The sequence below is a fragment of the Plectropomus leopardus genome, chromosome 13 (genome assembly GCF_026936395.1).
Source record: "Plectropomus leopardus strain MGB_pleo_1.0 chromosome 13, ASM2693639v1, whole genome shotgun sequence".
Taxonomy (NCBI): domain Eukaryota; kingdom Metazoa; phylum Chordata; class Actinopteri; order Perciformes; family Serranidae; genus Plectropomus; species Plectropomus leopardus.
The window spans coordinates 32,400,315-32,415,302 of NC_142188.1; the positions used below are offsets into that span (position 1 = coordinate 32,400,315).

The following is a 14,988-nucleotide window of genomic DNA, read 5'->3' on the forward strand; positions in this document are numbered from 1 at the left end:
TTTTTGGGATATTCAGAGCATTAGTATAACAGCAAACAGCTTTTCGCTATCTAAAGCTAAAGTAAAGTAATGGCGTCCTGAAAAGATAATTAATAGATGCATATACTAAAATGTGCAACCACTAAAAGAGCAAAGTAATGAAATTATGAAATTATTCAAATGAATATTTTTTTCCATCAATTGTTGACACTGTTTCCATGCTTTAGGGCATTTCTGCTGCCCTGAAACATCACACAAACATCGCAACTCAGGTATCATCAAATTTTCCCAATTCACCACCTGTAATTACGAATTTGAAGGGCAGTTCATGTGCTTGTAACTCGTAAATATGGCAAATACAATATTTCTGAGGAACACATGAAGGCAGCAAAACACTGTTTGCTTATTTAGCACTGTTGCCATAGTTAGCACTATTTATGCTGTTAGCATTTTTAGCTGCTGGCCACCATCTCAATCACCTCCACTGAGAGCCATTTGTAGGCAGTCCTGGCTCAGACTCCAGGACTGCCTACAGTCCAACCCATTCTCATTCTGAACTCGTCAAATAGCGCTGATCTGTCACTGCTTTCGGCACAAAAATGTGATGCCAAGAACCACCTTCCGCCACCATGCAATGTGCATAAACAGCATTACGTGAGAAGGTGTTCGCACAGAACCGGTAGCATTGTTATTGTACACTGGCTGATGGCCGCTAGGCACCTGGCATGTCCACATGCAATGTGCATAGAGGGCGTCACTTGATAACGCAGCTGGACTGAACCGATGGCACTGTTGTCATACAGTTGTATGACAACAGTGGGCAGCAGCAGGTCCACATGCAACGCGCAAAGGTGTTGTCACTGGTCACGTGTGCATGAAGGACAGCGTCAGGTAATAACGCTGTAGGTAACCACATAATATAAGGAGTGCAAGCAAGCTTATAGGGTGGATGTGTCCCACAAACAAGGACTTCTGTGCGGGAGTCCAGAGTTCACTTCCCACATGGATGTGTGTGTTTTTTTCTACACATACCATACTTACACTGATCAGTAGTAAAACATCAGCATTGGTAGTGAAATGAGGCTCATGTGGAATCAATTAGTTGTTTAGCTACAATGCACCCACAGTTGTGCCAACTCAGTGGTCTGTGGTGGTGGAAAGAGGTAAAAGACCAAAGATCCAGAAATTCACCAAAGAGAAGTTGACATTTTGGTTACAGTGGAAGTATGTGGTGGAAAAAAAAAAGGTTTTAACAGCTGTGGTCTATTAAAATACCCTTATTAAAATACCCTCCAGGACCATATGACTTAGCGATGTGAATGCACAAATTCATATGCACCATTTACCATACGTGAAATGTTTCATAAAATTAGATTAAAAAATGTATGCTCCTCACCATACTTCAGACTAGTATACAAATTGTGCATCTGGCTCCTGCAATTTGTCTTTAAAAATGGTTAAGACAGGGATGACCTGGTACATGTGACGAAACAAGTGTTTCTGAAGAACTACAGATACTTTCCTGTACACAATAGGCCTAGATTTTTGGTTTCTGGGGAGTTTTTCATACAGTTTTTCATGTGCATCAAAACAATTTAAAAAGACATTATTTTGTGTGTCCTCGTAAGCCCACAGTAATATGTTATTAAGGAGATGCCAAGAGTTTTACCACATTGACAAAAACAACTGGCTATACGTTTACTGTTGGTGTTAGTGCATGTAAGCTCAAATCTGAAGAAATACTAGGCTGAACTTTGGATGGTTCGCTGGGCTGCGTGTGCTGAACCCAGCGGCAAATGCAACTCAAATCCCGTTCTGTCTGAATGGGCCTTTAATCATACAAGGTTGTAATTTTTCCAGTCAGGAAGTTTTCCATTGCTTCACGATAAAAGTGAACAAGAACTTGGCACATAATTTTGTCCTTGTGTTATTTTTTCTTACATTTCCTTAAGAAATACAACTATTTTTGAAACTTATTCATCAGGATAGAAATGTTTGGTGGCCATGTCAAGTTGATTCTGACTTTCAGTAACCTAGAACTTTTCACTTACTCAACCTCACCTCCTTAATGTAGACAGAGGTGTGTGTCTTTGCCTCCTGTTCCCTAAAACAGTTGATGAGATCTGTGTTTTTGCTGATATTGAGCAGTAGGTTGTTCTCTTCTTCGAGCACCACTCTGCAAGATTTGAGGATTTCAGAGGATTCCTTTTGCTATGTGAAGTCTCATTATTGTTTGTAATCCAGTTGATGATAGCAGAGTTTTCTCTATGTGGAGGGCTGCAATTATGTGCGTACAGTGTGAACAGGAGGGGGCAAAGTACATAGCCCTGGGGGGCTCCAGTTTCAACCCTAGAGTGCAGGAGCAAATGTAAAGTGGCTTGGGTCTGTTACTGTTAAGTTGGGGAAAGATTGTGTTGAATGCTGAGTTGAAATCAACAAACAGAATTCTGATGGAGGTGTTTTTAATTTAAAGATTTGTGATGGCTGAGTGGAGTAAATTGGAGATGGCATCCTCCAAGAATCTGTTGACTCGGAATGCAAACTGGTGATGGTCCCGACTGTCATGGATGTTGTTCCTGATGTGCTTAAGAACCGGTTTATTATCGTACTTCATCAGGATTGGAGTGAGTTCCAGAGGGTTGCATTGTGGACAGATCTACAGGACTGTTTTGTGTGCAGACATGTTCATAGATGCCACCACCCAGGAGAGTCACAACAATCTAGAGGAACATACATGAACAGTTCCCAGGGTCAGGTTCTCAGGGTCTCTAATTGTGTTGTTTTTGTTTGTGTGTCTCTTTTTAGTGATTTTGGGTATAATTGAAGTTTTTGGCACTTTGTAGGGACTTTGTGTCTCCTTGTTTTGGTTTTGTGTCCCTGAAGTTGTTCGTTTGTAGTAATTTTGTGTTGTTCTGTATCACATTGTAGTGATTTTGTATTTGTTTTATTGTATATCTTTGTAGTCGTTTTGTATTACTTTAAAGTGATTTTGTGTCTCATAGTTGTTTAAGTCTCTCTGTAGTCGTTTTGTCACACTTAATGGTCATTTTGAACCTTCTTGTAGTTTTTTAACATGTTTGTAGTTATGTTGTGTCACTTTTTGTCTCTATGTGCTGGTTTATGTTGCATAGTTTTGTGTTGCTTTATAGTGTTTTTGTGTCTCCTTGTAGTTATTTATGTCTCTTTGTGTCACTTTGTAGTCATTGTGTGTCACATTGTAGTGATTTTGTCTTCTTGAAGTTATTTTATGTATCTTTGTAATTGTGTGTTACTTTGTAGTGATTTTGTCTGCTTGTAGTTGTTTCTATCTTTGTAGTCATCTTGTCAAACTTAAGTTATTTTGTCCCCTTATAGTTGTTTAACATATCTTTGTAGTCATCTTGTTTCACTTCTCCTTGTTTGCCATTTTGTCTCTTTGTGCCAGTTTATGTCACAGTGTATTTGGTTTTTTTTTTCACTTTTTGGTGATTTTGTGGTTCCTTATTGTCATTTTGTGTAGCTTTGTAGTGGTTTTGTGTCACTTTGTAGTGATTTTATGTCTCCTTGTAGTTGTCCAATGTATCTTTGTAGTCATTTTGTGTTGCCATTTTGTCTCTTTGTGTCAGTTTATACCGTACTGTAGTTGTTTTGTGCTGCTTTGTGGTGATTTTTGTGTTGTGTTGCTTTATATTTGTTTTGTTGCAGTGATTTTGTGTCTCTTGTAGTTGTTTGTGTCTCATAGTCGTGTGTAACTTTGTAGTGATTTTGTGGTTCCTTATTGTCATTTTGTGTAGCTTTGTAGTGGTTTTGTGTTTCTTTGTAGTTGTCTAATGTATTTTTGTAGTAATGTTGTGTCACTTTGTAACATTTTGTGTCTCCTTGTTCATGTTTTGTGTCTCCTTGTAGTTCTTCATGTCTCTTTGTAGTTATTTTGTGTCCCTTTGTAGTTATTTTGTGTCTCCTTGTAGTTGTCTAATGTATCTGTGTTGTCGTTTTGCGATTTTGTATTGCCTTGTAGTCCTTATGTGTTGCTCTTTAGTCATTTTATGTCAAGATTGTCTTGAATGCTGAGCTGAAATCAACATTCAAATGTAGATTGACATTGACGTAGTTAGTTATGTTAGAGATACGTGATGGCTAAGTGTAGGACAGGGGAGATGACATCCTCTGTGAATCTGTTGGCTTGGAATGCAAACTGGTGAGGGTCCAGACTGTCTTGGATGTTGTTTTTAACGTACTGGAGGACCAGTTTCTTGGAATGGAAGTGGGTTACACTGGGCGGCAGTCATTTTGATTAGACGCTACAGACTTTTTTGGGTACAGGGATGATGGTATCTATCTTGAAGCAGGTGAGAAAAACAGAGAAAAACGCTAACCCAAAATATTAGTATGGCACATGCTCTGAGTCCACAGTTATCAGGCCCAGCAGCTTTACTCATATTCACCCTCCTTAGGGTTTTTTTTTTACATCCATTATGTGTACAAACAGTGGCTGGTCCTCTGGAGGTGATGCAGACTTGACAGCTGGCTCTTTGTTAAGCAGATCAAAGCGAGTGTATAAGGTGTTTAGCTCATTTGGCAACATGGCCTCCCACATGATGAGGGTGCTCCTACTTTATAGCCTGTGATGGTCTGGATCACCTGTCTGATGCATGTCCGTGATGCCAGCTTTCAGTCTCGCTCTGGCGATGCTGTATGATTTCTGGTCAACCAACCAAGAGGCAGCTGTTTGGTTCTGGATAGGGCCTTCAATGCAAAAAGGATTATTCCTGGCTTTCTGTATGGGCAATTGTTCTATTCTGTTTATCACCACATTATTAATACATTTGCTGATGTAACTGTTGATGTATGCTCCTGGCTGACAGTATCTCTGAACATGCACTCAAAACAGTCCTGTAGAGCTGCCGTAGCGTCATCTGTCTACACTCTCTCTCATGGTTTGACCCTTTAAATCAGCTGGGAGTTAGTAGGAAGGAGAAGCAGGGAAATGTGATCTGGGGGATGGGCTTTGTAGCTGTCAGGAATGCTCATCCAAACATTGTCCAGGGTATTGTTTCCTCTGGTGGGGGTGTGGACATGCTGGTGGAACTGAGGTAAAACAGGTCCGAGGTCTGTTGGATTAAAATCTCCAGCTACAATAGAAATACTATCTGGTATTTTTGTCATGTGACTACTGGTGATGTCATATAGCTCTTGTAGTGCATTTTTTGACAGAAAGAATCAGAAAGAATGTGAACAGCAGCAACAGAAACACAACAGAAACAGAAACAACAGAAACAGCAGCAACAGAAACGCTCATCTCTCTGGAGTCTTGTCTCTCTGACGGCGCATACAGTCTTTATGGAATCCAACACTGCAGGGGCAACTTTGACTTAGGTGCTAGAGTAGGCTGTCCACTAATTGGAGGGCTGGCAGTTCAATCCCCAGCTCCGTCAGTCAACATGTCAAAGTATCGCTGGGCAAGACACTGAACCCCAAGCTGCTCCTGATGGCTGTACCATTGGTGTGTGACTGCGTGTGAGTGTTTCTAAACTGAGTAGCTGGTGGCACCTTGTATGGTTGCCTCGGCTGCCAGTGTATGAATGTGTGTGTTAATGGGTGAATGTGACTCTTAGTTTGAAAGCACTTTGAGTAGTCAAATGACTAGAAAAGTGCTATACTAGTGCAGGTTAATCTACCAAGTGCTATTGCTTGATCCGGTATATCATGCCCAGGAAACACTGCATGTGTGAACAGCGCCTGATGGCAAACTTGCCAAAATGCTGTGCCTGGCAAGCTTGTAGAGCTGAGTGCAGTGTATTGATCCACTCAGCCCCTCCTTGCCCCTCACTCTCTGTTTGTCCTAAGATGACTGCTACACCTGTGACACAATCACACACACAGTGACAGGGTTCACTATTAGCATCACATGGCTAAGGCTACCCAACATTTATCAATAGGCTTAATTACTGAGTTGAGCTGTTCTGCTGTCAGTGTGAGATTGTTGGGATTATTTAATGGCTCAGGGTTCTACTGTTTGCCGCTGCTGTTATCTTAGCACATGTTGGGTGGAGAAAGCAGGAGGAGAGCAACTTACAGATCGACCTTCAGCGCTGCTTCGGAATGTCAGATGCAGTTGCTGGCCAGTGATTAGCTGATTCTGCCCTCCTTCCATTAAATATAGATTCAAATTCTGTGGGAAAAACTAAATGCTCATAATGAAAGGCTCCAAATGTGAGACATCATCACAACAATTTTTGCAATTTTCATTTGCTCCTTTAATTTCATTGCAAGAAATGGTGCAACTTTTTAGAAAAGCTGCCGTGAAATCAGGTATTTCAGGCCATGAAACAGCCTGCAAAATCCTGGAGGGGCTGACCAGAAATTCAGTTCAAAAGACAGACCTAAAAGTTTAAAAGGATGTAGTCAACACAGTTTTTCTTGAACCCAGTGATGTTTCTCCAACAGCTCTGCCAGAGCAGCCCATTAATACTCCACTTCACAGCAACCACATAATCAGGTTGAGGAAATAAAGTGCTGACCGAAGTCCTCCAGTGGGACGTCAGCAGAACTATGATCTCATGTTTGTTGGTGTACAGCCATTCTAGAAAGCACTGAAGGTGAGAAGCTGGTCCCTGAGACCTTTTTGCTCATCCCTGACTTTTCCTCTACAGTACCCCCATGGAGTAGACACTTTTGGTTTTGAATGGCATATCTTGACAGCTATTGGGAATGATCCCAATAAAAGTTGGTACAGAAATTCAAGGTTCCCTTATAAGTCAGTGGACTGTAGAGTTGAGATATTGCAAGAGTGTGTAAGGAATTCATATCAAAATTGAACAAGTCGGAATTCAGACATACATTTGGATTTATACCAGTGCACCTGTCAGACAGCTACGTGCATGGAGTTTATCTGAAACAGATGTGTGTCTGCTGATATTCACTTTTCCTCCTTGGAACATGCTCATCTACGTGATGAACTTGAAGACTTGGGAGCTACATTAAGTCTGGTGCAACTGTCTGAAAGTTTCTAGAACATTTTCATCATGAATCTTATGTCTGTGGACAATCTCAAAGTTGTATGTTTTAATAATAGAATTCAGCAGCCTGTACAGTTTGTATATGACAAGATATGGAACAAAATGAACTCCCTGTCTCTGCAAGGCCACCCACAGGATTTCAATAAAGCAACTGGATATTGGTCATGTAGCAAAGCCTTCAACCTGTTTAATAAAGCCATCTGTTTATCATCCAACAGCTTAGTCGTCACATTCACAGCTTGCTTCACATTCAATTCAATATCTATGCACAAGAAAATGAGATTTGCTAAATAAACTACTTTAGATAGAAAATACTGCAGATGAGCCAATGTCACGTTAAAGGAGATACATAAGCATTTTCAGAAGGCATGATATGTTAGCCTGAAGCCATATGCAACAGTTCAGGTTGTATTATGTGTCTGAAGTAGGGCCCCTTAAAGTTCACACATTAATAATGTCATAATAACGTTGATAACATTATTAACGTTGAAAACCTGTCTGTCAGTGTCCCTTGAGTTCCAAACATGGCGTTGGAGCCTTCGGGCACGAGAGAGAAGATCCTGCTGCGTACTTTCTTCCATCATGACAAGAGGAACTCTGAGTGGCCCGGTAACTAAGAGCGCTGTCTGGTTCTCCTCAGCGTTCCCTCGTCTAATACGTTGGCTGAATGTCCTCAGTTAGCTTTGTCAGCTAATAAGCGGCCTACTATCCATACACTCTGCTAATTGATGTCCCCTTTAGTATACTATGCTACTTAATTAGCTAGCATTACACACCTGGTGAAACAGCCTTCAAAAAGTCCATGTCGAAATCATCTGCTGCTCACACAAACCAGCAGAACACAATCCCATTGCCGAATGTCCAGTTGTCATGTCAAGTTGACAGTTACAGAATCAGTCAAGTTAGTATGAATATCTGTTAAAACTTCTGACCTTGTTTTTGCTAGCAAAGCCAACACCTTTCTCCTCTGTCCGCTCTGTCGCACCCTGGCACTCCCTCACTCATGCTTTACCCACTCTCTCAGATCACGCACTCCTCTCATGCTCCCAGGCGTCAACCAATGGGAAAACAGTATTAGACCCAGTTACAAAGAAAAAACCATGAACTCTTCACAAACACATATTTAACCTGCATATTATCTTTTTTAAACTTGTACTACAGTATAGTATGCCATAGATTTTAAACATGAAAGACAAAAACATATTTTACCTTGTTTGTGTACATGAAATGGCTTTTAATCTATTGTATTTATTATGAACTCTACATGAAATGACCTTTAATCTGTTATAATGAGCTCTTCTTATTAAAAGAAATGTTTAATATCTACTGTTTTTTAAAAACATTTTTAACCATGACCTTTTAATTGGGTTACATTTACAACAGATAAAAAACGTGCAATTAATTTGCGATAAATTGCACGTTTACTATGGACAATCATGTGATTAATCACGATTAAATATTCTAATCGACTGACAGCCCTTGTCTAAAGCTCTAGTTCTGCTCTTGTACCACTCACGCCATGAGTTTGAAACACGCCTGATCCAGAATGAGTATGTGTTATGGGCATACACACACTATTTTCTGTGAAATCAGCTGTTGCAAGCTCTACTATGGAGTTTACAAAGTATTTTTCTTAGTGACTGATCTTGTCCTCTGCTCGGAGTGTAAGGAGCCCTAAAACCTCGTTGCTTTTCAGATTTGTTCATCAGAATCCGGTTTTATTGCCAAATACATTTACATATACAAGGAATTTGACTTGGTGTTAAAAGAATAAAAATCATCTTATTTGAGTTAGCTGCTGCTGTTAGCTGTTATTGTAAATATTCTATGTTTGAATATTTTGCTGTTATTGTAAATATTGATTGCGATGGGTTGCGCACATGACATGTTGTTACAATGTCACACCCGTCCTTCCCATAATCCCATTTTATCAGCTTTCCCTTTTCACAGACTTCAATTTAACGCTGTTACTACCTCAGCTGCTGGCTTAAAGACGAGACAATTCTGTCCCCCATTCCTCAAATGAACCTTTTACGCCCCTTTTACACTGCCTGCTCAAGGTGCGAATGTTGGGCTGTTATGCCTCCTTGCTGTTATATAAAAGACCCGATTACGAAATAGTGGAACAGAGGTGTCTTGCCTTTAAGCTGACAACAGAGGTAGTACCAGTGCCTAAACGATGTAAGGGACACTCATGGGCTGGACAGGTATAATGTTTGATGACGTATTAATGTGTGACTCACCACGGGCAATTTATAAAGAACTTAGCAGCAGTTGACTGCTAACTCAAATAAGAAGTACAGCAGCTGTAAATGTCCACTAATTAGGAAGACAATGAGATTCAAGAGCTCCTTATTCTCTGAGCAGAGGACAAGATTAGCTGCCATATAACAGGGATGCTAAATAATAATTATTTTTATGCTAATGTTTTATTATTGTTTATAAATTGCTGCCAGTGTGTATGTTATATGTCACACTAGAGGTTCATGCTGTTTTAATAAACGTTAGGCCTGTAATGCCGCTCTTTTGTTTCTGTGGCGCCGGCATGCTGTCTAAAGTCACACACTGGATGATGCTGCTGTTGTTTGGTTCTGTGTCAAAATACAAAAGGCAGCATAAAGAAGGGACTTAGCTGTTCTCTAGTCTGACCTCTGTGTAAAAAAGGCTTTATAAAGAACAGCAAGGCAGACTAACAGCGAGAAATTCTCGCCTTGAACAGACAATGTGGACCTTTTCTCTCTTGCTCTCTCTCTGTCTGCCCCTCTTTACCGCCACTAGGGGGAGCCAGAGGAGACATTTTGAAAAGGCACTCAGAGTGCTTTAAGTTGACTTGTGCAGGCAATTTTTTTAATCATCTGTAACTTTCTCTAAGACACTTTTAATAATGTGATTATTTTATATGTTAAAGTTATAAATTTAGTTCCTTTAAATCCATAGTTGTTAAAAAGGTCATTAAAAATGTATTAAATAAGGTGTTAAAAAGAGTTAAATGATGCGATAAAAATGTATATGGAAAGTACTTGAAAATGCATTGCTTTAATGAAAAGTTTTCAACTTAATGCAGAGTAACACCACCCCAGTGTTGTTAATGGCATATTGTGGGAAATGTGATGTCATTTGGAGAGGTCATACATACGTCAGTAGCATTGTGGGTAACAGCAACATGGCTGCCGGCGATGAACGCTCGACTCCAGAGCAACGATTTCCTACACGTGGCCCGAGAGGTGCACACGGTAATTGTTTCACATTTTGTTTCATGTTATGTATAATGTTGTTAATGTGCATTACATGGACATTGGTGGTGGTATTTTATTTAGGCACATTTTGTTGTGCTGAATTGAACTAGGAAATGAAAGACTGAGTGGGTGGAAAATGGATGTTTTTTATTTACACTTTTATGTCCTTTACTTTGTCATAGTTTTCACAGTGTGTATGGTGTCTGAATGTGTTTAACTGTAATGAAGCAAGAGCACAGCAATAAATGTTCAGAAAACATCAGTACAAAGCAAGGCCGTTAATTCCCCCCCCCCCCCCTTTCCATATAGATGAATTGAGAGGCAGGCACTCTGTGGTGGTAATAACAACAAATGTTTGTGGGAAGCTAACATTAGCTCCCTCTCAGTGAGCCCAAGGTAAGCTACAAGACACCTCACCTCAATTACTTTCTAATGTTTTACCAACCATAATTAGGCCTGACAATTGACAGTAGATTGTCGGACTGTCGACTCATTCTACAATAAGCCCTGAACAGTCCATCATCAGAAAAAGCTCCTGAACTAGCTGGTGGTACTTTAGGGGTCGACCAATATTGTTTTTTTAGAGCAGATTCCGATACAGATTATTAATAGTTAATGAGACCAATAACCTTTATTTGAACCTAATATGCATTTACAATGAAAATAAAAATCTTTCCATCAGTACTTCGAATTTGGAATATAACAAACACAAAACTTTGGTTAAACTCTTTTAGCAAATGTTTAAATGTGAAAACTGAAACACTTACACATCATATACAGCAAGTTCCCAGCAACTTTTTTTTTTTTATAAAATCAAGTGAAAATTTTAATAAAAAATTAATTTAAAAAATCGTTAAAAGTTCCTCCCATGCTGACACTTTCTTTGCACTTTTTATTAACTAATTTTATCGGCGATCATTACATTAAAATGACAATACAGATAATAGTCAAAATGCCAAATATTCATAATATTAATAATCAGCCAGACCGATAATCTGTCGACCCCTATGGTACTCCCCATGGTTTCTCTTCTTTCTGAGGGTCTCATATGCCCACTCAATCCTTCGTTTCCCCATGACCAATTTGGAAATATCCTCCTAACCGTCAGTCAGAGCCAGAGCAAGCACTTCCACACTCACTGCACAGTGTCAGGTTATTTCATAAATGACCCACTTATTGTACAGTCTTATTTATTTCTTGCGCACTGCTCTTTGCACTATGTATATAGTTTATTCTGTCATTATGTGCACTATGTGCATTGTCTTGTTTTTCTTACCTGTTTGTTGTTGTTGAGCGGAGCACTATTACGAACAGAATTTCCCTTGGGATGAATAAAGTATTCTGATTCTGATTCTGATTTCCGCCTGAACGTTTTCATGTAGATTTTTAGGTACAGAGAGAAAGTGATTCAATAGTTCCCAGCAACAATTTAAAAACTAGACACAGCAAGCTGAAATAAGCGCTCTCTCTAATCAGGGCCTTTCCTTAGTCTCTCTCCCTAAAAACAAGTAATCACAAACAGTCCCTGAACTAGTGGTTGCTGCTAACTTAAGCGAGGTGTATGCTCGTCACAGTCCCTGGTGTGAGGAGGCGCATGCAAAAATGACATCATTGAGTATCTAGTGCCAAGTGCGAAGGCTCCACAAGTTATTGCGATGTTTAGTCATATACCTCCAGCTCTTCAAACCAAGCTGGTAGTGCTTTTGTGTCTCATTATTGTTTTGTATCTCATTATAGTTTTTTTTTTTTTTTAATAACTTTTTGGTTGTTTTGTGTTGCTTTGTAATCATTTTATGTCTCCTAGTTGTCATTTTATGTCTCTTTGTAGTTGTTTTGTGCCACTTTGTAGCTGCTGTGCAGTGATTTTGTGTCTTTGTAGTTATCATTTACCTTTGTAGTTGCTTTGTGTGTGATTTTGTCTCAGTGTGATTGTTTTAGGTATCTTTGTAGTCATCTTGTGTAGCTTTGGAGTCAGTGCTGCTTTGTAATCAGTTTGTGTCAGTTGGTAGTGATTGAGTGTCTCCTTTTTGTTTTGTGTGTCCTGTTGTTATTTTTTGCCATGTTGTAGTTGGTTGGGTTGCTTCGTAGTCAATTTGTGTCTCCTTGTAGTTGTGTCATGTCTTTTTGTAGTCATTTTGTGTTGCTTAGTAGTCATTTTTGTCACATTGTAGTCATTTGTTGTTGCTTTGTGTTGCTTTGTAGTTCTTTTATGTCTCCCTGTAGTAGTTTTCTGTATCTTTCTAGCCATTTTGTGATGCTTTGTAGTCATTTTGTGTCGCTTTGTAGTGATTTCGTGTCTCCTTGTTGTCATTTGTGTGTCTTTGTAATTGTTTTGTGTATCTTTGTAGTCATGCTGTGTTACTTTGTAGTGATTTTGTGTCACTTGGTAGTGATTGTGTCGCTTTGTTGTTTTGTGTCACGGTTTAGTTTTTTTTGTCACTCTGTAGACATTTTGTGTGCTTTGTAGTCATTTTGTGTCTCCCTGTAGTTGTTTCATGTCTCTTTGCACACATTTCGTATTGCTTTGTATTGATAATTTGTCTCCTTGTAATTGATTGTCTCTCATTTTTTAGTCATTTTGTGTCATCATGTATGTAGTTTTTGTTACTTTGTGGTCATTTTATGTCTCTTTGTGTTTTTTTTTCCCTGTTTGTAGTATTTTTTGCCTCTTTGGTGGCTCGGGCTGGGGAGCTGACACATTGGGCCCCTGGGCCTGTGCCTATTAGGCCTGTTATGTAATCCGTTCATGTAAGTCATTCTCCTATTCCTACATGGAAACGGTCTGCACAAGTTAACGTGGACGCTGTGTAACAAAAGTGCATGATAGGACCAGGAATGAGTGTTTGAAAGGCAGTTCTGAGAACAGCATACTGAACACATTGCGGGTTTTTTGTAAACCATATGGTGCAGATAAAAACAAAAGCTTTTACTAAATGTGAAGTGCTTTGACAACATTCAAGGGGAAATATGACTCTCCCTTGGTGATATAAACAAAAACTCAAAAAAAGTTTGAATTGCAGCCCTGGACTCAAAGTTACTATAAGAAACACTTAATATTTTGAATAATGACATAATGGGGTTGTAAACACCGAGACACTGTATGATGTTGACAAAGTATGAAAATGTAAAGATAAGGGGATAATTAAGTTGTGACTTTGGAGATAACAGGCTGATAACATCTGTAAACATTTGCAGCTCTGGGCTTCCATATATGTGGTGATGATTTCCACCTGCTGAGGGGTAAGTGGAACTAAACCCAATCTGCTTCTAATGTGGAGTTTACACATTTAAACTGGAAGTCAGTGTCAATTTACAGAGCTGGGACTGAGAATGAGTGTGTGTGGGGTGAGTAGGTGTCGGGGTGGGTCAGTCAGTGTGTGGGCGGGGGCTTTGGTGTGGGTCCCCTGACACCCTTGGGCCCCAAGAAAGTCTCAGTAAGAAACACCCCCCACCTCCCCACGCCCCCCACCCCGCACCGACGTCACGTCTGGAGGCTGGCTGCTCGCGCCGCTGACTCTGCTCACCTCCAACAGAGAAACTTTCCTGGAGTTCTAAGGCTCCTCACACCGCGGACCGAGTCACATATTCTGCCCGGAGGAGACGGCAGCAAGCTCGGAGGCCCTCCAGAAAGCGGGACTACACTCACTTTTTCACCCAAGGAACGTTTTGTTACATGCCCTACTTTCTTTCAAACGTTTCAAAGTGGGGCTGAAGTTTTTTCCTTGGCAACGTTAGCTTATTTGGTGCATTCCCACACCGGGCTGGAGGTCGGTACCTACAGGAATATGCTCAGGAATACCACCGTTTGCTCCACTCGTAAAAAGTGAAAGGAGTCGAAATTAACCATTTTTTCCTATAAAACATTTCTTTGACTTCCTTTTCGGTGTGGATATGGCTTGGATAAGATGGGGCCTCTTATTTTCCTTGGGTTTGTTCCTCTCCCCGGTATGTGTGTCAGCGGAGCAGCGGCAGCAGCAGAGCGGCGTCAGGCGGCTTTATGTGCTGCAGCCCGGGCCGGGGCCGGGGCCGGGGTCGGCTGGAGCCAACGGCGGGCTGAGAGTCAGCTCCATCTCGACACATCACGGCGCGGCGGGACAGCCGCACACGTATAACGTGGAGCTCACCGCGAACTACGGCGGCCAGGTCAGGACCCGCAGGATGGGGAACCAGGCGGCCTCAGCCCCGCAGTACAGCCACCAGCAGCCGGTGGTCCGGCAGGGCGGCCAGGAGCAGAGTCAGCAGCAGCAGCAGATCATCAAGCTGTCCGGGTAAGAGACTGCGGGTAGGAGTGTGGGCTAGTGGGAAAATGAGAAGGACCCTAATGACTTCCTGTCACTTCATGACTTCCTTACTTCCCATCAACCAAACAAGCACTAAACTTTAAGAGGAGTGCCCTAAAATGAATCAATGAATCAATCAATCAATCGGATTTAATTTGTATAGCACCTTTCATACAAACTGTACCACAAAGTGCTTTATACAGTAAAACCAAAATCCTCCCAAACCACACACACACACACACACACACACACACGCACACACAAACAAGCATGTGAATAAACACAAAAAACAAAAAATCAAACACAGGACTCCAGGAACAGAGGAAATACTACCATATGTGAGGAAACACCAGAGGCAGGATAAAACCTATAAATAGAAAGATAAAAAAAAAGAGGTAACTGAAAGGATGACAGCACAAAGTAAAACGAGCTAAAGAATATTAAAATTATATATTAAAGATAATAAAATTATATAGTAGAACTGTGAAACAGACT

The 14,988-nt window shown here is 40.5% G+C and overlaps 1 protein-coding gene across 4 annotated transcripts in view; it reads left to right on the forward strand.

Annotated features, from left to right (window-relative positions):
• The first annotated feature begins 13,712 nt into the window (after positions 1-13,712).
• Positions 13,713-14,988, forward strand: part of ltbp1 (latent transforming growth factor beta binding protein 1) — a 147,010-nt gene continuing 145,734 nt past the window's right edge. For 2 of the 4 annotated variants that reach the window (XM_088086239.1, XM_088086240.1), the window contains exon 1: positions 13,713-14,481. In XM_088086239.1, the coding sequence (XP_087942365.1) occupies positions 14,105-14,481 (377 nt within the window). In that variant the 5' untranslated portion in view covers positions 13,713-14,104. The remainder of the gene's footprint in view (positions 14,482-14,988) is intronic. The other 2 variants (XM_088086241.1, XM_088086242.1) reach the window with 1 other exon arrangement.